Below are 24,126 nucleotides of genomic sequence, written 5' to 3' on the forward strand. Positions count from 1 at the left end.
TCTGCTTAAGGATGGTGCACTCAAATTTTTTACAATATTCTGGACTCAAAATATTGAAGCATGTGGCGTTGAAGTTTTTTCCAGATTTGGTTCATTCCCTTGCTGCAAAATCAAATTTTGTTCATTCTAATGCTGCAAGTTGTATTCAAAAACCCTTGTTGGTAAAGGATTTGGGCGGTAGGGGGTAGAGTGCATTATACTTCAGCAAATATCAATCCAATTTTCCTGATGCTGATGTAAAATCTTTTAAGTGCCTTGAATCTCCAAGAGTCTGAACAGAATCAGTATGTAATGAAATGTATTATGAAGGATTTGGGGTTGCAGATATGTCTGTTGATGTTGATTGAGTTTGCATTGAGGAGTTGGCCTCTCTTCTTGGTGAAATTTGTGAAAATCCAAAAAATCCCTCTACAATCACTATCTCTGAGACAGTAGCCATTCCTGTGAAGCAGGTTTGTGAGAGGGACTTATCTCTTGTATCTGTTTTTGAAGCAAGCCTTTTTCCTAGGCTTGAAATAATGTCGACCAGTGTTGCGACTCATTTTTTCCCTTACACATGTCACTTGCTTGCTCGGCTTGCTGAGTTAAACAGATCACCCATCCTTCCAAGCTACATGCAGATATTTGAGATGTTTTTTTCACCGGGTTCGTACAAAAGAGCCCAAAATGTTGCCCTTTTGCGTCAACTCCAGGCCTTCCTTCAAAAGGCACCAAATGAGATATAAACTGACCAAGGTGCTTGGCATATTTGACACACATATACAATCTTCAAGTACATCTGAACAACGATTTTATGTGCTTAACACTGTCATTTAAAGTTTTTAGTATAATGTTATTAAACCTTACATTTCTCAAATTTGGCCTGCCCTTATTAGATAGCTTCAGAAAAGGCAAACAATTAAGCTAATCAACTCTATTTTTACATTTTGTCACACTTTCTGATTCAACATGGTTATACTATGAACCGTGTCCAGCCTGATATATTTATTATTGGAGTAATTTGTGTGGTGCTTTGATTCTTTAACTTGCCTTGGCATATTGATGCTCGGTCAATGATATTTTATATCATTTTGATATTTCAGCAAGATGCTTAAGTTGTTGGCTTTCTAATTTTCAAATTAGTAACTCAAAATATGAAAATTTTGGTAGCTTTCTCTGCTTGTGCCATGTAGTAGCGCTAATAGCTGAAATGAGATAGTTGTGCTTAATCCAGATTCAAAGCCGGTGCTTAGCAGATGTATGTAGTGCTCTATGCTGTGACATGGCATAGAGCACCACATATCATTGACCGAGCATCAATATGCCAAGGCAAGTTAAAGAATCAAAGCACCACACTAATCAGAGAAAGCTAATAGCTGAAATAGATAGTTGTGCTTAATCCAGTTCAAAGCCGGTGCTTAGCAGATGTATGTGGTGCTCTATGCTGTGACCTTGAAATGTGTCCAAAAAAAAAAAAAAAGCAAAGTGTAATCCTCCTGCTGCTGCAAGAAATAAATATCTGGTAAGGTGTGCTCTTGGTCGGTCCATGCATTTTCTTTAACCAAATTTCTTTCTGTTTCTGATTTACCTGTTTTTCATAGAGCTTAGTCAATAGTTGTTTTTGTTAGTTTGTGATAATTCTTTCTATAAAGAACCAATTCAACTCAAAAACTTAAGCTTTTAAGTGAAGGCCCATAAATTGTTTATATACTTCTCTAACACACCTCCTCATATCCTCTCATACGAGAGCTCACTAGACTTGAAGGGTGGATAATGCACAAGCCTATCTACCTGTGCTAAGAAATTCCACAAGAGAAAGTGGGGGGCGGTGAGGATCGAACTTGTGATATCGAGGCTTTGATACCATATAAAGAACCAATTCAACTCAAAAGTTTAAGCTTTTAAATGAAGGTCCATCAATGATTTATATACTTCTCTAACACGCCTCCTCACATGAGAGCCCACTGAGCTTGAAGGGTGGATAATGCACAGATCCACCTACATGTGCTAAGAAATTCCACAGGAGAAAGTGGGGGGTGGTGAGAATCAAACCCGTGACATCGAGGCTTTGATACCATGTAAAGAACCAATTAGCCTTCACTTAAAAGCTTAAGCTTTTGGGTTGAATTGTTTTTTACACTTTCTTACATTGGCAATTTGACAAAATTTTTCTTGTGACAATTCTGTGATGCACGCAGCTGCATTGGAAGTGGGAAACCTTCCCCCAAAGGTGCAAGGTAATTCAACTGAAACCTATAATTGAATTTTTTTCTAGTCCTATTTTATTTTTTATTAACCCTTATGAGTGTTTATGATGTTTGTCCAACTCCGTGTGTTTACTTCTCTGAGCTCTTTTCGGTTTCCAGAAATCTTTATTTGTGGTTAAAGATTCAGAAATTCTGAAAAATGCATTTTGACAATTTGTATAATTAATGGGAGAATAAAATTTCTATAATCCCACTTCCTTGTCTAAGGGAACTTATGATATAAATTTGACATTGAAAGACTCAGAGAAGGAAAAACAATTTGATACAATGCAACTTCTTGATTAGAGTGTATCTCTGGGACGCAATTCCCGTGAAGTCATTTGATCTGTATTTATGTGCGTAGAAAGAAGACAATCGTGTTCTACCTCTTTGCCTCCACTTTAGGGCTTGGGAGTTAGTTTTAGGAGGGAAAGGAAAGGAAATGAAGAGTTTTATTAATCTCTTCCCTTATTTGTGAGTTTAAAAAAGTGAAGGGAAGCATTTGGGGATTTTCACAAAACCCTCCAAAATCTTTCTTGTTCTTACAATTAAAGTTCCCACAATTTGGGTGTTTTTAACTCCCAAACAAGGAAAAGGAATACCCTTCATTTCCCTTCCTTTTCTTCCCATTCCGCTCCCTTGAATTCCTTTCCTTTCCTTCTCCTTTAAACTCCCAAACAAAGCCTTAGAGTACGGACACTCTCACTAACACTCTAATATGATTATTCATAATTTTTTTTAACTTTTATTTTATTTTTAAATTTATCATTATTAAAGTTTTTCTTTTGAACAAAAGTCAAATATCAAACATCATATGAAAACTTAAAAATAAAAATAAAATTGAAAATAAAAATAAATGCATTTTATTTATAATTACACAACAAATAAAAATATCTATAATTATGGTGGCGTAATTCTATTGATGAAAACTTTCAATAGCAGGTCCAATAGATAAAATCGTATTTAATCCATGTATTACATAGTTAAAGGGAATATTTTTCATTGATAAATAAAAGCATTGAATGTAACTTTGACAATAAAATGACAAAAATGAATCATTTAAAAGGCTTTTTCTTTTCATGCTTAAATAAATTACAATTAAAAAATAATGAAAAAAAATCAAGCAGGAAGAGAGAGAATAATTCATTTCCTTTATATTTTTGGTTCATATAATAACAACAGGATTAATAAAATATTAATAAATGAATACCAATCAAATTCAAATGAGTAGCGAAACATAAGTGACAGGAAAAAAGTTTGACTTAATAAAAACATAAGTTAATAAAGATATTTTAAGTAATTGAAGTTGAAATATCTTTATATGTGTATTTATGAATATATTTAGAGGCATGATATTATTATATAGGTGTAACTATTACATTCAGAATTAGTCTTTAATTTTATTTATATCTAAAGTAAATGATTAGTTGTGATATTTTATTGTTCTATAAAACTTTAGGGAAATCCTTTTTTGATTGAATCATGGAAATAAAAAAAACTTATATTTGAATTTATTTGAGAAAAAAGTATTTGTTGAAAACATAAGTAAACCAAAATTACTGGGGTTGGTATCTAATTGTGAGTAAATCAGTTGGTTCCTAATAAAAGAAAATTGGTTAGTTTAGTTTGGAGGATTTGTTCTCTTAAAATCAAACCAAACCAAAACGGGAATACCCTTATTTTTTTAATGTATATTTCCATTACTTCCTGATGCATCGTGACTGAAGTCTTTGATAGATAGTTTTCAATGAGGAATAGAAATGTGGTGTCCTTGTTCTTGATCTTGAAGTAATGAAAGATTCTCGTTAAGTTACTCGATACAAAGAGTTCCGTCTTCATATATAGAGAACAGCGAGCTACAACCAATCATCTTCTAACACCTGTAACTGAAGGATGCAAGAACTGAAAATATAACAGAAAAGTAACTAAGCTAACAAACTTGAAACAAATCCTAACAACTATCTGGAAGCTTCGTTTAACCATTAGCTGCTTCATCAGTTGGACTTTGTTGGATTGGGCTTTGCTTAGCTGTTGAGCTTGGCTTTAAGTCAGGTTAGAGCCCCCCACAAGCTTGACTAAGGAGATTGATGAGGCCCAACTTGGAAATAGCAGACTGAAAAGCTAGTGAGAGAAGAGTCTTTGTAAAAACATCAGCTAAATGCAGTGTCGAAGAAATGGGAAGAAGATGAAGAAGGCTTGATCGGATTTTCTCCCTAGTGACGTGACAGTCTATTTCAATGTGTTTGAACCTTTCATGGAACGTGGCATTGTGTGCGAGATAGACAGCTGAACAATTGTCACAATAAACGGATGTTGGTTTTTCCCAAGGAAGGCCAAGGTCTTTGAATAAGAACTGAACCCATTGAAGCTCACATGAAAGACTAGTAAGAGCTCGATATTCTGCTTCCGAAGATGAGCAGGAAATGGTGGATTGCTTCTTCGAACGCCAAGCTATCGGGGAGTCATCAACACAGACACAGAAACCGGTTATAGATTTGCGAGTAACTGGGCAACAAGCCCAGTCTGAATCAACAAATGCACGCACATGTAAGGAACTAGTTGCAGGGTAAAAGAGCCCATTAGTAGGTAGGTGCAATCTTTATATAACACAAAATGCAATGCGCAACTGTAAGGTGTGTGTCATGAGGAGATGCTACAAACTGACTCAGGTGGTGAACATTATATGAAATGTCTAGACGAGTTGTTGCGAGATAAAGGAGCCTCCCAATCAATCGGCGAAATGGAGAAGGATCAACAAGAAGAGAGCCTTGTTTAGAGGATGAAGTGGGAACTATAAGGGTAGACACGGGCTTGGCAGGAGAGAGCCCAACATCAGACAACAATTCTAATGCATATTTCCTTTGACTAATGTGGGAAGTTGAACTATTAGTGGCATAGGAACTGTCATACTTAATGTATAATGGAGCACTAACATTAAATGTTAGTGGGTACTATCACCTAGGAAGTGGTCTTGTAAATATCACTTATATTTACTAAATCCTCGTGTATAAATAGCATGCTGATGAGTGCATTTCACTCAGACCATTAAACATAAAAACCAGTTCAATAATTCTATATTTCTTTAGATGGTATAAGAGCAATACCGATCTAGGTCTGCTCTGGCTGCTACCGTTGCAACCTTCTGATTGTTTCTTGGCCTTCATTGCCACCTTTTTCTCTGTTTTCCTGTAACAACCATAATTGCTGTTCCTTTTAAAGAAAATAAAAAATCTCTTAACTCATAATATTTTTTCCTTCCTCACCACATAAGCTGAACTAAGGAAGGCGTCTAATGATGAATCTACCACATGTAACACTGCTATTTCTGAAAATCCTGCACCCATTGAAGGCCTAAATCAGGAAGAAATTGGACGACCTAAGGCACTCATTAACAATCTTGAGAAACCTATATGTAGTTGCTCTTTGGCATGTTCAGGTAAGGTCTCATTCTTAATGGTCTAAATGCCTCAGATATTTCTTTGTCTAATTCTTGGATCCTTGATTCTAGAGCTATTGAACATATAAGTCGCCTCTCATCCTATTTTTTCGAGTATTCACCCTGTCACAGTAGCAGAAAAATTCACCCTTCTCACAATCGCAGGAATTAAAATTAATGTGGGATTAAATATCTCAACATTTCATGTACCTAAATTATTTACCAACTTAATTTCCATCAAGAAACTAACCATGGACTTGTCTTGTCATGTGATATTCGATCCAAATTCTTGTATTTTGTAGGAGAAAAATTTGGGGAGGAGAATTGGGCATGCTAAGGAACAAGACAACCTGTACCTTCTTGAGACGACTGGAGTAAATTTTTTGATAAATGACCAAGATGAGAACTCCATCAATTATGATTAAACCAAACAAATCTGGCTCCATCATCAACGCCTTGGACATCCATCATTTCAAATCATCAAATGCATTTTCCCTTGTTTTCAAAAATTAACCTTCGTGAGTTTTAATGTGAAATTTGTGAATTTGCCAAGCACAAGCGCATAACTTTTCCGATCAGCAATACAAGGAGCCTAAAGCCTTTTGATCTTGTTCATAGTGATATATGTGGGCCATCCTCTACCCCTAATATTTCTGGAGCCAAGTGGTATGTAACTTTTATTGATGACTGCACTAGAGTAACCTGGATTTGTTTTATGAAACACAAGTCTGAAATAAGTACAATTTTGCCCAATTTTCACTCAATGATCAAAAAACGAATTGGGGCCAGTATAAAAAATTCAGAACAGACAATGCCAAGGAATACTTTAATCTTGTTCTCTCTTCTTACTTTCAGAAGGAAGAAATCATTCATGAATCATCTTGTGTCTATACCCCACAACAAAATGGGGTAGCAGAGCGGAAAAATGGCCATCTCTTGGAAAAAATTCAAGCCCTATTGTTTCAAACAAAAGCTCCTAAACATTTTTGGGGGGAAGCAGTCCTAACAACCACATACCTCATAAATCGTCTCTTAACCAAAGTCTTAGACCTCAAAAGCCTAATGGATGTCTTAACTTCTTTTAACCCTCATATAAATCTTACCAATAAATTTTCCCCTCATATTTTTGGGTGTGTATGTTATGTTCATATCCATTCCCAAAATATAGGCAAGTTGGACCCAAGAGCCTTAAAATGCATCTTCCTTGGCTATCATCTATTCAAAAAGCGTATAAATGCTATCATCCCCTACCAAAGGGTTCTACGTGTCCGTTGATGTCACCTTCGACGAAGGAACAACCAATTATACTCCTCCTTCTCTTTAGGGGGAGATCTTAACTGAGGAAGACAAGGAGGAAGACTACTCTACCCTTGATACAACTTTTATTCAAAGAAATAAGCCACATGCACCACCAATTCAGGTTCAGAAAATCTATCTTTAACACATCCACCACCTTCACCTAAATCAAGTTCTCCTTTAAATCCACCATCTTCACCTAAATCCATTTCTCCTCTAAATAAGTCTATGTCCGAGCCTACATCTGTCTTGTCCCCCTCCTTGAACATTTAAAAATGGAAAATTCAGCAAAGGAAAGGTATACTCAAGAAGGGAAAAGGTCGCTCTTGAACCTCAACAAGCTCAAGAATTCAATCCAATTTTTTCTCAAGGAACACCATCTAACTCTTCATTGTAGGATGCTGACTTACCCATTGCTCTTAGGAAAGGAACCAGGAAGTGTACAAAGAAATCTTTATATTCCCTTGCACACTTTTTATCATTTGACAGGTTCTTTCCATCTCATAAATCCTTTCTTCTAAATCTCAATTCCATAACCATTCCAAAAAATGTTTCGGAGACCTTAACCCATGAAAAATGGAGACAAGCTATGAATGATGAAATGGAAGCATTGGGAAAAAATAAAATGTGGGAGCTTGTACCATTTCCAAAAGAAAAGAAAACTGTTGGTTGCAAATGGGTGTACAATGTGAAGTATAAAGCAGATGGATCGATCGAAAGGTATAAGGTTAGATTAGTAGCCAAAGGGTACCCCTAAACCTTTGGGATTAACTATCAAGAGACGTTTGTCCCGGTTGCAAAAATGAACATTGTTGGAGTATTGTTGGCTCTTGCAGCAAACTATAGATGGGACTTGCAACAATTTGATGTTAAAAATGCCTTCCTACATGAAGACATTGAGGAGGAGATTTACTTGGATGTCCCACCAAGGTATGAGAGTGTTTTCCCAAGAAACAAAGTTTGCAAATTGAGGAAAGCGTTGTATGGCCTAAAACAATCTCAAAGGGCCTGGTTTGCAAGGTTCTCAAAAGCTAAGATTGACAAAGGATATCGTCAAAGCCAAGCAGATCACACATACTATCCTTTTAGTATATTATTATGATATAATTGTGATCGAGGATGACGATGAAGAGAAACAAGCCTTGAGCCAACATTTAGCTAGTAAATTCAAAATTAAAACATTGGGAAGATTAAAGTACTTTATGGGAATTGAGGTTGCTCACTCCAAGCAAGGAATTTTTATTTCTCAATAAAAAAATATTATTGATCTCCTTAAGGAGACAGGAAACACTTCATGCAAACCAGCCAGTATGCCTATCAATCCCAATCTAAAGTTGGGACTAGCTGAAGATGCTCCGGAGAACAAATAAATATATCAACAGCTAGTAGGAAAGCTCATTTACTTGTCACACACAAGACCAGACATTGCATTTGTTGTAAGTGTAATAAGTCATTTTATGCACAACCCAAAGGAAACTCACTTGCAGGCCGCATACCGAGTTATTTATTTTCTTAAAAAGGACACCTGGAAAAGGCATTCTATTTAGACAAGGAGAAGGGGTACTATTGGAAGCATACACTGATGCTGACTACGCAGGATCACCAAATGACTGTAGGTCTACTACTGGTTACTGCACTTTTATTGGAGGAAATTTAGTAACATGGAGAAGTAAAAAACAGAATGTAGTGGCACAATCAGGGAGTCTGTGAACTATGGTGGCTTAAAATTCTTCTTAATGATTTATGAGTTAAAAGAGAAGGACCAATGCGACTCTATTGTGACAATAAGTCTGCAATCAGAATAGCCCATAACCCAGTTCAGCATGATCGCACCAAACACAAAGGTTGATCGACACTTCATTTAAGAAAAACTTGAAAGTGGTCTAATTTGCACACCTTATGTCTCCACTCAACAACAACTTGTTGACATATTCACCAAAGGATTAAGTAGTTCAGTATCTCAGAATATAGTACCCAAGCCGGGAATGGAAAATGTCTATTCTCCAGCTTGAGGGGGAGTGTGGGAAGTTGAAGCATTAGTGGCATAGGAAATTGTCATACTTAATGTATAATGGAGAACTAACATTAAATGTTAGTGGGTACTATATCACCTAGGAAGTGGTCTTGTAAATATCACTTGTATTTACTAAATCCTTGTGTATAAATAGCATACTGTTGGGTGCATTTCATTCAGACCATTAAACAGAAAAATCAATTCTATAATTTTATATTTCTTTACAACCATTCCTATAATTTTTTAATCCTTGTGTATAAATAGCACGCTGCTGGGTGCATTTCACTCAGACCATTAAACAGAAAAACCAGTTCTATAATTCTACATTTCTTTACAATTAAGGAAAATTTCAAACTTTGATCGTGCAACCTCAAATCCTAGAAAGAAACGCAAGTGCCCAAGGTCTTTTATACAGAATTGCTCATGGAGAAAGGCTTTGACACGGTTGATCTCATTCATGCAGGTGTCAGATAGTACCGCGTCATCAACATATTCAAGCAGTACTGTAAATGATGAGGGAGTGCTTCGCGTGAATAAAGAGTGATTCGCCTGAGCTTAAGTGTAACCAAATGAGATAAAAGCAGATGAAACTTTGAATGCCATTGGCAGCTTGCTTGAGCCAACAAAGGGATTTTTAGAGCTTACAAATCATGTTCGTAGGACAAGAGGGACCAAGGGGAGGGTCCATATACACCTCGTTGAGATCAACATGGAGGAATGTATTGTCAACATCCAACTGCTCAAGAAACCAACCTTTGATGGTAGTGGCGACAAGCAAGGTTCTGACTGAAGTAAGTTTTGCTATCGGAGAAAAAGTGTCAAAGTAGTCTATACCCTTTTGTTGAGTAAAGCCTTTTGGAACCAGGCAGGCTTTATACCTTTCTTTCAATGGAGCTATTTGAGTTGTATTTGATTTTGTAAACCCACTTACACCCAATGATTTGCTTACTAGGGGGTAGTGGGACTAGAGACCGAGTGTGATTAAAATCAAGAACTGCAAGCTCTTTCTCCTTGGCTTGCTGCCAATATGAGAACTTAGCTGCTTGCTTATAGGTGCGTGGTTCAACATGGGTACTAGAATTGAGACAGAAATGCTAAAAAGCTTAGGTGCATTAATCATAAGAGATATGGCATTTGATAAAGGATATTTAGTGGGAGGGGAATAAATACCTGGACGAAATTGGACTGCAGAGGAGAGCCCATAGTGATAGTCATTAAGATATGTTGGAGGTTGCCTTACACGTGATGATCTATGGAGTGGAGGATTTTGCTCATTTGCTGATGAAGATAGTGGAGGCTCGTGGTCACTGGTGTTTGGTAGAGGGACAATATCATGGTTATCTGGATGGGTGAAGGTGGAGGTATAGAAGATGAAGGTGAAAGTGAAGTAGGTGACGTGTTGTTTTGGTTGAAGATATCAGGGAAAGAAAGGTAGGATGCTGGGTTATCATATATTAACTGATGGGTGGGAGCTTGTCTTTGAGTCTGTGGTGTAGAGGTATGAAGAAATGGGAAATGGTTCTCATGAAGATCACGTTTCGGGACAAGATGTATCTAGATTGGAGGTCAAATAGGAGATAGCCGTTGGTTCCATCTCGGAATCCAAGGAACACGACTTTGGGGGCTCTGGGACTAAACTTGGTGCAATGAAACAAGAGGCATAACACAAGCAACCAGAAACTCGAAGGAGGACAAGGGGAGGGGGATTACCATATAGTTTCTGGTATGGTGTCAAGTCTTTGAGAAGTGGAGTACATATCCGATTGATAAGGTGGGTAGCATGAAGGACTACATAACTCCAAAATTGAAAGGGAAAGTTGGCTTGGAAGATAAGGGCACGAGCTGCATTCAACAAGTGTTGGTGTTTCCTTTCCACTTAGCCATTTTGTTGGGGAGTTTCCATACAACTTGTTTGGTGAATAATCCCTTTTTGTTTGTAAAATTCGGTCATAATGAATTCAGATCCACTATCACTTCGGATGACTATAAGCAAGGTGTTGAATCTTGTCTCAATGAAGGTGATGAAATTACGAATGTGCTGTCTAGCTTCACTTTTACTTTTCATTAGAAAAATTCAAGTAAAACGTGAATAATCATCCACCATTGTAAGAAAGATTCGGTCACCATTATTAGATGCAATAGAAAAGGGACCCCAAATATCAATAGTAACACAGATTGAACACTTCATTAGTCTTACTATGATTGGGAAGTGAAAGGGAGTCTCTTTTGTTTTGCTAAATGGCATATATCACAAGGAGTTACATGATTATCAGGAATGAAAGGAAATTCTTAAGACATTTTATGTAAGATATTTTCTTAAAGGTGACCCAAACATCTGTGCCACACAGTAGGTGCATCTTCTTCACTGTAAGCATTATTACAGCCTTTCTCAAGCTTTGCAGTTTGCTTCACTTGTAAGGCTTCTTTATTGACTATCACGTAAAGGCCATTACTCCTCTTAGCCATACCCATCATCGTCTGGGAGTTGGTCTTTTTAATGATACAAAATTCACCAGTGAAAGTGAGTGAGCATGGGAGATTTGCAATCAATTTCGAAACTGATACAAGATTGACATGAAACTGAGGCATATATAAAACATTTAAAAGAATCAGTTTGGGATTGAGAAAAAACAGTGCCTGAAAAATGAGCCAATACTCGAGAACCATTTGGCAACAATATGGAGAAAGGCTCAATTTTATGAATCGAAGAAAAATCAGAAATAGAGTGAGAGATGTGATTTGTTGCACCTGTGTCTATAATCCATTGACAATTTTGAATACCTGGCTGAGAGGTTTGTGTAGTGATATGTGAAACTTGTGTTAAATTGTTAGCATGAGTGAGCAGAGGATTCTGAACTGGAGGAAGAGTAGTGGATCTTTGTAAAAGGTTCATTAGTTGCTGGTACTGATCTTGGCTCATATGCATAAAAGGTGGTGTTGAATCAGCATTTTCTTGAGAAGGAACGATGAAAGATGTTTTTGGATGTGTATTTGTAGCATTTTCACTTGAGTTTCTGGTGTGATTACCCCGTGGAAAGCCATGCAATGTAAAATGTTTCCACTGTATGATTGTTCTTGCCACAATGTGTGCAAACTCGATTAGATTGGCCTCTACCAATGCTATTTCTTCCTCAACCTCTACTGTTGAATCTTCTTCCATTGTTAAGACCACCTCTTCTATTGTTTCCTCCAGAAGCATTGGTTACATTGAAAGATTCTGAATTTTTTACATCAGCTACGTGATTTTTCAAAATGAAACTACCTTTTGTGTTGACTCATCATGGTAAAGGCTTTATTTACAATTGGAATGAGATCTATTAACATGATTTGTGAACAAACTTGTGCATACTGCTTGTTTTATCCTTTCAAGAACCAGATGACATGTACAAATTGGCAGTGGCTTAAGGTTTTCTATTTCATCCCATACAGTTTTGAGATGAGTGTAATATTCAGCTATTGTTTTGCCTCATTAGTGCAACCGATAAAATTCCTCCATCAGATCTGAAATGCGGATTATATTTGTTTGAGAAAATCTCTCACGCAAATCCAACCATACATCACGAGAGTGCTCTATCCATAAAATCGACTTGAGAATGGATTCAGAGATTGATCTATGCATGCAGGCCATGACCATTGTATCACAACCTGCCAAGCTCCATTGGTGGGATCATTAAAGGATGGAGGAGGTATGCTACCATCTATGAAGTCGATTGTGTTCTTCGAAATCAAGGCTACAGTCATTCCCCGAGCCCATGAATGATAGTTACTGCCATTTGTAACACCCCGTTTGTATCCGGTTTGTTAACATCACATATGGTATTAAGCGCATCATGTTTAATTATATAAACGCGGAAGCTTACTTTATAATTCACTATTAGTATCAACATAAAAATGTGAATAAGTTTTTTTCTTTCTTTTGCATTGCAATTTGTAATTAGTTCTTGTTTAATTAAAATTACTTGATACTTTCTTGCATCTCGCATATTTTTAAAATAAACGGACGACATCTCCTTTGTATTTGCAGGCTTTGGGGATTATTCCCACATAGAAAGGGTACCTAATTGACGGTTATAAAATTTCCATACATAGTCTAACTAACAATTAATCCAACCTAAAATCCATCCATGGATTACAGTTAATAAGCTCCGTGCCTTTGATTTATTATACAACATTTGCCAATTCAAGGCTCAACTCAATGATTCATCCGTCAATCTTCCCGATGCCTTAATTCAACATAACTTAGCATTGAATTCCATAAAGTTATATAAGTCATACATACATGAATCATATTTCCTAACAATCCATTGCTTAGGCTATCTTATACATATCATGTTCCAAAATAATATGACAACATAATTATTTACATGATCACAGCAATGTACGATGGCATTCAATATTTACAACATATAAACCCTATATATGTTCTTCTAACAAATATATAAAGGTTTCTACCAACATATGCATAAACACTCTTTATGCTCTATCTCAAAATACATATCATCATGTGAAATATATGTACATCAAAATGATCAACCAAGGCTCATGCCATGCAAGTAGACTATATCCTGGCCTCCTGCCACATGATGCTTCGATGTCATCAGTATCTGTGCCTGAAATATAGTCCCCACACAGGATGAGATAATCATCTCAGTAAACTAGGGGACCTTGGAGGGTTCCTCCACCTCTAAGTTCACTTCAGGCATAACCACAGTAAAAACCAAAATAAAGCATTATCATATGTATATTAATGCATACGTGCAATAATAATCCTATTGGCCAGAGAATACAACATGTATGCATTACGCAAGGAAACCCGCCTTGCAACATACTAGTACAAGGAAGCCTGTGTTGTACTACGCATAAGAAAACCCATCTTATGCCTCGCACACAAGGAAACCCGTCTTGTGCGGCACACAAACATACATACATATACATGCATCATAATATCAAATTCATTTCATAACATACCATATATCAAAGAACTGTCTTCCCTCGGAGTTTGGTGGAACAAACGGGAAATTAACCCCAAGGACCAAAAACTTATCTCTTGAAGCTTCCTAACCAATGTTAAACTATCTTGAAGCCTAAGCAATCTCATCAAAATCCTTTCAAATACCAAAGTCACCTATTCAAATTCATTCATTAACATAAAGAGCATACCAACTATCAAGTCAACACTTGAATACAACTAAACACATGATTAGTAGCTATTAATCCACAAAGGATTCAATTTGATGGACTTACCCTCCTCTTGAATATTCAAGGATTTAAGCTTCCACTAAAGTTTGATCCAAAGCTTGCCCCACCACCAAGTTACCACTTGGTTGCAAACTACGCAATCAAACAACCAACAACCTACCATCAAATGGCTATTCCAAGCCTTAAAATCACCATTGTTCAACACTTTCAAAATATACTAGCGACTCAAATGGCTCTTTTTTTGCATGATTTCTCACCAATTGTCCACTTGATTCAACATTATCAATCAAATGAATACAATCACTATCAACATTCTAACTAGTCATAAAACCCAAGTATTCAACACTTTATTCATGACCAATTTTCAAACCTAGCACAATGTTGGTTCAAAGGCTTATTTCAACACTTTTTCATCATTGATATTAGCTCCTTAACATATTTTGTGAAGGAAACAAGGCCCAATTACACCACAACATCATTAATCAAACCAACCCTCTTCAAACACTAACATTTTCAAGACTAAATTTCAAATTTACATGTAGGCTAGTTTTTATGGTTGATTCATCATCTCAAACCCATTCTAAGCATACTTTTCAAAGACCCAAAGCCTAAATCAAACCACAACTCAAGTTGTTTACTATTCACCTCATGGACATTCATCAAAATCAATCATTAAAGCTTGTGTTTCTTACCTCTAAATCACCAAGGGAGACCAATGTAAGGCTTATCCAAGCTTGAAGGCACCCATGTATCCTTTCTCCTTCAAATCCAAAAATGGCGCCACATCAAGGGAGGAGATGATCTCTTCGTACAATTATTTTTGGAGCAAATTAAAGCTAGATTCTATTTTGTTGAGTGATTTCCAACAACTTTCATGTCCAACACTAAGGGTTTTGATGGAGAAATGAGGAAGTTGTATGTTGAAGCTCCTTGGCTATGGTGGAAAGGTTTTTTCGGGTGGGGGCTGCTGCTGCTCCATGAGGATGACCAGAAAATGAGTGGAAAGTGAGGTAAATTTCACTTAAGTGAGTTTTACCCTAGGTAAATGTAGAATTGTTGTAGCGGGTTAGTTAGTAAGTGAAAGCGCTGTAGCAGATTCTGGTGTTTTAGTAAAACAGAAGCTAATTGGAATGGAATTCATGATCTAATCGCTTTCAATGGATTTTAACTTTTACAAAAGTCATTTTATAATATCTCACTACATTATTTACCAGTTTTGGGTAACTTTTGCCTAATTGTATTTTAACCCCAAAACTTTCACTATTTGCACTTTTGCCCAAAAGTGACTTATTTTCACATAATTAGATTCTTTGCCTAATAAATCTTTAATAATCATGATTAAACTCTTAATCATCCTCTAAATTCACAATTTTGAAATTAGGGTTATGTAAAGAACTAATTTAACCAAAAAGCTTAAGCTGTTGGTGAGGCTACATTAATAGTTTTATATTTCTCAACACGCCCCCTCACACGAGAGCTCATTGGGCTTGAAAGATGGATAATGCACAGGCCCACCTATCTGTGCGAAGAAAAAAATTCCACTACAAAGAAAGTGGGGGGCGGTGAGGTTCGAACCCGGGATACGAGGCTCTGATACCATGTAAAGAACCAATTCAACCCAAAAGCTTAAGCTGTTGGGTGAGGCTACATTAATGGTTTTATATATCTCAACAGGTTATTATACCGTTCAAAGGTGTTGAAACCAAGATTAGGGACAGTTTTCATTAGGATGTAAGAAAAGAGGATGTGAGGGATTGTTTTAAAATTAGGGATTGCAAATGGATTTTCCATTGCAGAGTAGAAGAAATGAAATCGAGTTTCTTGAGAAAGAAGAAGGGAAATAAATTTTTCGGAAGCAAAATATCACAGCTCTGATACCATCTTGATCTTGAAGTAATGAAAGATTCTCATTAAGTTACTTGATACAAAGAGTTCTGTCTCCATATATAGAGAGCTATGAGCTACAATCAATCAGCTTCTAACAGCTGTAACTGAAGAATGCAAGAACTGAAAGTATAACAGAAAAGTAACTGAGCTAACAAACTTGAAACAAATCCTAGCAACTATCTGGAAGCTTCTTTTAACCATTAGCTGCTTTATCTGTTGGGCTTTGCTGGACTGGACTTTGCTTAGCTGTTGGGCTTGGCTTTAAATCAGGTAAGACTTGTTGTTTGTTTATCTCTTTACTTTCTACATTCCATTCTTTTTCTCCTTGATCATCATTCTAATAAAGCTATATCAAGTCTAATACTATTTTCAACATGATCAACCAAGTTCTATTAATAGCTTTATATCTGCCATGTCCTGTCGATGATTGATGGTGGAAGAAATGACCGTGTATGCTACTTTCTATTTCATTGATTAAACTTGTAAAACAGGTTTCTTACCAAAATGCCTTACTCTTCAATTAAATTACTTATTCACTTCTCACTTGGGGATTCTAGTTGTAATACTTTTTTTCTTTCTTTCTTTCTTTATTCTCTGGTTGTTTGAAAACTAGTAACACCCCAAAAAAAGGACATTTGAAAGGACTAATTGATTTGCCAATTTCAGATACCTAGTAGCTGTACCATATTAATGGGAGATGCGTATTTTGAAGGTCCATTGAAAATTTCATCCACAAATACACGAGTAGCTGCCTCTGTAGGATGGTATGAATCCCAGAAGATATGATCTTGTCTGTTGGAACAAAGGTTCGAAATTGGCAAGCATGGAACTTGGGCGTTCAGTTCACCAAGTCCACAACAAGCAGCTTTCACATCTGCAAATCCTGTAAAAGTGATATAAATTCTTTTAAAAATCTCGTTCTCCTCATCTGAATCCATGCAATTTTCTATACCCCCCCCTTTTTATCACATGTTGGGAAACTAATACCAAATATACTATTTACTGTTGATTATAAAGTTATGTGATAATTTTTATGAAGTTTTTTTTAAATAAAAAATAAAAAATCATGTTAAACAAGTTGTTTATGTGAATCATGGTGTCCTAAATCCAATGTCTAGACTAAATATAATGTGAAGAGATATAGGACACTCTGATAATACCGTAAGAAGTTGGGTTCTGAATGAGTTCTTCGATAGCGGCATAAGTATTGAAGTAGGAGTAACTTAAGTTCTTGTTCTCTAATTGCCATTCCTTTAACATGGACTGTAGGCCTTCATTGTATTTAACCGACAAGAAATTGGCTTCTGAAACGCATTCTGTTTTGTTCTTGAGCCTGTATGCGGGACAGCATCCAATTGTACCAACACCAGCAATCTCAAATTTCCTTGCTCCGTAGTTGTATAATCTCTGCCAAAAAGTTACCAAACCAAAATGAAAATACATGCAAATAACTTAAATTATGACCCTTATAGGCATACAATCTTGACCATGTAAGTGGTAAGTAGTAACTTCCAATTTACAGCCATTGTGTTTACCTGTAGTTGCGCTTTTAGTGAGGAGGTCATGGAATTCACGTACTGTTGTGGGGTGCTTTTCTTTTGACGATCCCTTGAGTCAAAGTAACCAAAGATATCGTTGCTACCAATCACAACAATGAAGATGGATTTTGAGAGATGTTTCTGAAGAGTATATGATTCGCTTTGTTGTGTCAATTGCTCATACACTTGTGAGTAGTAGTCCACTTGCATTGGCAAAGGTATTGTTTGCGTCTGCAATAAATGTCAACCAATGAGACACGCTTACCACAAAATATTTTCATTATTTTATCATTTTCAGTTTGTGGGACAACTGCTAGTGCTTTGAGTCATTCTCCTCCATTTATTTTTTGCTCTCTTTTTCTTGATGAATTACTCATTTTAGGTTTATGTCTCAATTGTGGAGCCCACAACCTCAATGCCAGCCTATTCCTGCTGGCCTCACTTTTGGTCCATATTGGATCAGATAGCAAAAATACTTTTTGGAAACATATATACCGATCAAATAAAATAGATAAATAAAAACAAAATTGGCAAAAGAAAAGAGAGGATTAATCTGCACTTACAAAACTATTATCTGAGGCATTAAATATTCCAGCACCTCCAGAGGCAAAGTTAACACCATCCAAGAAGGATACATTCTTCTTGTTGTTGACATTGGATACTTGGGAGAGATAAGGTGGTGGTGAAGTGGGCAGGCCCAATTTTTCAGCTGCCACCCAACCATTCATTTGATGCATATATTAGCAAAATATAATTTGTTTACATTACTGTAATCAATATCATTCAATAAAAACAGCAAAAAGTAAATAACATTAACTTTTGGTCCTTTATGTATACAAGTTTTCCCCCATCCTCATGTCTTTCCAATCAAAAAGAAAAAGAAAAAGAAAGTCAAAAAATTGTGTCACTTTACTTTCCCACCTTTCCATAACCAAAATTCATTCAGTTTTCCTTTTGCCCATAATCCATAAAGCATATTATATTTTAACATTATAAACTTTTTTGTAGTTAGTGCACGAACACCTCTACTTCTAACTCCCATGTTGATGCTCCTTTTATGCTTTTTGGTAGTCATCCCATCAACCATTTCTTACAGGAGAAAACATTACAGAAAACAAGTTATATATATCAACGTCAACAACACCTTTATCCTAAAATAATTGAAGTCGGTGGTAGATGAACTCAAATAAAAGATACAAAAAGATTGAAAAAAGAAACATAAAAGTAAAAATAAAAATAAATAAATAGAATATATATATATATATATATATATATATATATATATATATATATATATGGGTTAGGATCATTTTACACCAGTGTAAGTTACACTCTTAATCTTGATCGTTGATCCTATTTTTATCTAATGGTTCTAATTTATTAGATATTTGAACCGTTAGATTCAAGTAAATCAATGATTCAGATTTGGTGTAAGACTTCTAATTCTTACACTGGTGTAAGAATATCCTGCCCCTATATATATATATATAAATATAAAAGTAAAAGTAAAAAAGAAAGGGAAAAGAAGAAGAGGGGATACGAAGGGGAAAAGGACTAAAAAAAGACCATCTGGAACATAGGAATAACAACGGGTCTAACCCTCCATTATGCTTATAGTTTTTCTCCATTCCGTTCTAAGACATACCGTCCACCAATCTATATACCACTCCATTAAATCTTGTTTAATGGAGTGGTTCAATTTAAAATTCCACAAAATTTTAGGAAATTATAAAAAGTGGTTCAATTTGCAAAGTTTGCAGTGCTTCCTAATTAAAAGACTTGAAACTTAACATTCACCATTAGAATCATGCAGAAACTATATTTACTTATTCAATACTAAGAAATAAATGGAAGACTAGATAGAGTTAAAAAAATGAAACATCTCTCTCTAGATCTGTTTAAATAAGAATAGTGCTATTGTCAAAGTTTAATGTTGAAATAGAAAAGTAGCGAAGCTAGTGAAGAGTTATAACAAAAGAAGATTGCAAAGGACCAATATATGGTTTTTTAATGTTCATAATAAGATTATCATCTTCAAAGGTACCTTCAATAAACAACTGAATGTATGAATGTTTGAAGAACCAACAGAGTCATTTTTTGAATATCACTTACCAATCAAATCTGCAGCATTCATGCCATTGCTAAACCTCCCACTGGGTTTCTTAGTTGGCAAATCAATGCCATAGTGAGGAAGAATTGCCTTTTCAATGGAATGACTCAAGTAATTGTTGTTGCCAACATCAACAAGTGAGTCTCCAAATACATAAACAGCTGGAGACTTTTGAGCCACTGAGAATCCTAAGCTGAAGATGAAGAAAGAGATAAAGAGAAAGGAACTCCCCATCATAACTCTGTTGCCCATTAGGAATTGGTTTTTTCCTTTATGGTGTGTGGTGGTGGTAGACAAGGGTTGGTTAGATATTTTAAAGATGCAAAAAATAGGTATAAATGTAAACGGTAAGTGTGAAAAGCAGAATTTGATTGAAGTCTACTGAGTAATTAGTGACAATGAGATATAGTGGAGCAAAGAGTACTCTCCAGAGACTCAACCCACTCGGATTAATGTTGTTTTCTCATAAAATGGTGATGGAGACAAATATAATGACCCTAACTGGTAAATCTTAGTTAGAGATTTAATTTAAGGATTTAAATGCCATAATTAGATTCAGTGAGCGATTTCGAGTATTTTGACTGTAATCATGACTATGTTATGAACAGTGCGTTCTGCCGGAGAATTTACAGTTTTGTGAATTAACCGGTAGAGCTTAAAATGAGCAAAATAATTTTAGGAACATAATTTGAAAATTCTGATGACAAATATGAGTTCAGAACGAAAAATTGTATAGTCTGGCACTTTCCGTGAAAATCTCGTGAATAGTGTTTCTACCGGGTATTTTGTACTGCTGTTTAAGCAACCGGTAGAGTCCAGAAATAAATAATTGACGAAATAAGAATAAGAAAGTCCAATATATGCCAAGCAAGTCAATATAGGCCCAAGAAAATGATAAGTTTATAAGTGTTAAGTTTCAGAATTAAATAAAGTACAGTTAGTGATTCACAGTGCATTTCGTTAAAAACGGTGCAAAAACCATACTGTGAATTATGAATATTGTTCCTTAGGAAATAAAAATTAATTTAAATAACTTTAGAAAAATAAAAATATATCCGTAGCTTTAAGTTAAGTTTCCGGTAAATTTAAGTGAAATACGCGATAGAAAAACATCCGACAAAAGGGCCACATGTGCCTAAATAGCTTGGCCACTTAAATGAATCACTATTCATTGCAAAAATTTCTTCTTCTCTCTCTTGAAGAGCCGAGCTTCAGCCATGGAAAAGGGGGGGTTAGGGTTTTGCTTGTTTTGTTGATTTCTTCTTGAATTCTCAACCAAATCTTATGACCCACCACTTGAAATTGATTAGGAACCACTCAAGGAATCCATTGCACCTATCCATTTGAGCTATAGTTGAGTGTGTGAAGAGTTATTCCTCCTCTTATTTTCGGATTACTATTCATAGGAGGAGAAAAAGTGGGTTTTTGATGGAGCTTTGCTTGGAGGTTATTCTCTAGGCTTTGTACAAGTGATTAGAGGTAAGAAACCTCTATTTCTATGGTATTATTTTGTGATCTATGTTTTGAAAATTTGGAGCATGTTTTGAGTGGGAAATATTTGATGTTAGAAGGTGAAAATTATGATGGATTGTTGTTGTATAGGAATGATAGTGTTTAGTAAGCATTAATTTGTGATAAAAAAATTGAAAAGCCCTAGTGCACTTTTCCCCTAGGTTTCGGCCTTCATGGCTTATATAGGGTTCATCATGCAAATTTTTATTGTATGTTTGAAAAGGTAAAATATGTTGGAATGTAGTGTAAATGGATTAATTGGTGGAAATGCCAAAGTTAGAAAAAAATCCTACAAATACTTGCTCTATGTTGCGAACTATAGGATGTTTAGGGGTATATATATATTGGTTACATTTTATTCTAATAAAATGGGTTGCATTTTAATATACCAATGGATGAGCTAAGAAGTGAAATGCTTTGACAAATGGTTGAAAAATACCTTGAGTCCCTAAGGGTACGCCCGCGACTTTTAAAGAAAAATAACATGATTTATGTGAAAAATTCTTAAGTAAATGCTTGATTAAATTAAAGAACGCCAACGGGTGTATAGAGGTCTAGACTTGTGTATTGGCATAGAATTGGCAAAAATATAAAGAAAGGAAAATAAGCGATAAAATGTATGCTTATGAAATAATCATGGTATTGCATCATTTTATTGATGCATTGTAAATTATTCTCTAGGTGTGCCTAGGGATTGAGAAGGATCGAAAATCTCTTGAAGCGATAAAAGTAACTTGTTCCACAAGTAAGCGTATTGGTAAAGCTTCAAGAGGTAAGCTCTATGTTTAAGGAGTCTTTTCCTGCTTGAGTGCTCCACCATGGTTAGTGAACTATAGTTGGACTGTATGACTGTGATTTAGATGCTTTGTATAGATGCATTCATATAGAGTTATTTGATAACATGATATGTTTTGCTCTGATATGACTTCTGTAATATGATTTCTGTAACAATCTCTGGCCATTGATTGTATAGTACCCGGACGTCCGCTTTGGGGTCCTCCCTCGGGACTGATGGTGTACTCCTCTGATATGTCTGGTTCCACTTTGGGGTCCTCCCTCGGGAACACGTGCGTTGATTTCCGCTTGGGGTCCTCCCTTGGGAATGACGGCGCACATCTCTGATATGATATGGATATATGCTCTGTTCTGTTATGATATCTGTTATATGTTGTATTTGTATACTCTGTATCTGAATTTCATGCAGGAGTGAGCCAGGGGTATGGAGAATTCTCTATAAACCTGGAGCTTATTGAGATTTGTAATCTCACCCCTCTTTGGGGACACATTTTCAGGGGCCCAGATTTCCGGTGAGTCCTCACTAGACAGGGACACGACACGTGGCTGAGGCAGTTGACAGACCGGATTTTGAGTGGCTGTAGGCTACTACCTTTTTGGAGTGTTTGATGTATTTTAGTATTTTCGCATTTGATGGATCATGATATTGATCCTTTATTTTGTATATGGCCTGTATATGTTTTGTACATGTCTATCAGTTGATGCATGTACATTTGAGTATTCAGGAACGTTATATGATGATGTAGTATTCAGATAGGTTTATGTTTTGATGGCATGCTGTTAGATTTAGTGGCACGGAGCCATGTTATGCATGCGCCCATGTATGGGTATTTGATTATATTTGGATATCTGGTATTTCTGAATTGATATGTTGTATAAACTGTTTATCAGGAAATGCTTCTGAGTGGGATTGGAAAATCCCCAGTTGTCCGATTTATAGAGGAAACTCTGCCCGATTTTCGTTTACGCCGAGTAAGAATTAAGTTAGAAAAAGAAAAAGTTAGCTCATATTTTTGTAAGTTAAGTCTTCCGCTGTTTCTGTTTGTATCATATGTATGTTAATTGAACCGGCTCGAGACGGGGATGTTACATTTATGGTATCAGAGCAGTTTCTCTAGGAGAGCCTATGAAATATTGCATGAACTGTTCGGGTTGTTATGTTCTTGAGTTTTTCTTGGAATACTATGATATGCATGTCTGATCACCGAGTGTGAGCGTAGCTAACTCATTCCTTTGTGTGAAATATGCAGAATTATGGTTCGCCCAAGAAGGACTTCTGATCCTCCTATTGACCCGACCGATCCAATATTGGCAGATTTGGCAAGACCCCGACTTAACCCGCGGGGAAATACTTCACAGCCAGATCCAATGATAATGGCCTTAACTGAGATGCAACAAAATATGGCTGCAGCTAGGCAGCGAGAGCTAGAAGTGATGATGAAAGCAAATCAAGATCTGTTAGAGGCTAATAGGTTGGCCAATCAAGAAATGATGGCAGCAAGCAGAATGGCGAATATTGAAATGATGAGATTACTCTTGGTTGAGGTGAGGGCGGGTGGGCAAGGTCCACAGCCACAGCCTTTGCAACAGCCACAGCCTGAGCCACAACCACAACAGCCTGTTCCTCCTCCTCATAATCCCATTGTTGTGGAGGGTGAAGGAAATAATGATGTGAATGAAGAATCTAGTCACAGGGGTGGTGTGGCACAGCCAGCCACTAATAGAGAGCAAAGAGAAAGAATGCTAAATGCCTTCCGAAAACATGCACCACCAAATTATAAAGGAGGCATTGATCCTATTGCTGCAATTCAGTGGTTAGAAGAATTGGATCGCATTTTTACTGTCATGGAGTGTGATGATCAGCAGAAATTGTTGTATGCTTCTTATATGTTGCAGAATGATGCAGCTGATTGGTGGAGAAATACCCGTCTGCCCTTGGAATGTCAGGGTTATGCTATTACCTGGCCTTTATTTGAAAGGCAATTCTTGCTGAAATACTTTCCGGCTGAAGCCCGGATAAGGAAGAAGGGTGAATTTGAAGAACTAAAGCAGGGTCAGATGTCTATTGATGAATACTTGAATAAGTTCAATAAGCTGGCCAAATACTCTCATTT

The 24,126-nt window shown here is 36.3% G+C and overlaps 1 protein-coding gene across 2 annotated transcripts; it reads right to left on the reverse strand.

Annotated features, from left to right (window-relative positions):
* Positions 1 to 13,288: 13,288 nt before the first annotated feature.
* LOC133287362 (GDSL esterase/lipase At5g55050-like) lies at positions 13,289 to 19,987 on the reverse strand. 2 transcript variants are annotated; one of them, XM_061484955.1, is made up of 6 exons: positions 19,708 to 19,987; positions 18,159 to 18,304; positions 17,593 to 17,826; positions 17,218 to 17,464; positions 16,741 to 16,940; positions 13,289 to 13,581 (listed from the first exon to the last, which is right to left on the reverse strand). In XM_061484955.1, the coding sequence occupies exons 1-6, from the start codon at positions 19,955 to 19,957 to the stop codon at positions 13,501 to 13,503; spliced, it is 1,158 nt and encodes a 385-aa protein (XP_061340939.1). In that variant the 5' UTR covers positions 19,958 to 19,987; the 3' UTR covers positions 13,289 to 13,500. The 2 variants fall into 2 exon arrangements, with proteins under 2 accessions (XP_061340939.1, XP_061340938.1); XM_061484954.1 differs by having other exon boundaries at positions 16,728 to 16,940.
* Positions 19,988 to 24,126: the final 4,139 nt, after the last annotated feature.

Source organism: Gastrolobium bilobum, unplaced genomic scaffold (genome assembly GCF_033153095.1).
Source record: "Gastrolobium bilobum isolate Gb01-03AN ecotype WA unplaced genomic scaffold, APGP_CSIRO_Gbil_v1 utg11218, whole genome shotgun sequence".
Classification (NCBI taxonomy): domain Eukaryota; kingdom Viridiplantae; phylum Streptophyta; class Magnoliopsida; order Fabales; family Fabaceae; genus Gastrolobium; species Gastrolobium bilobum.

Coding starts and splice junctions, on each gene's coding strand:
- LOC133287362 (XM_061484954.1), bottom strand. CDS start 19,957: ATGGGCAACAGAGTTATGATGGGGAGTTCCTTTCTCTTTATCTCTTTC. Junction 18,305..19,707: donor GAATGCTGCAGATTTGATTG/GTAAGTGATATT, acceptor GTTGGGTGGCAG/CTGAAAAATTGGGCCTGCCC. Junction 17,827..18,158: donor ATGCCTCAGATAATAGTTTT/GTAAGTGCAGAT, acceptor CATTTATTGCAG/ACGCAAACAATACCTTTGCC.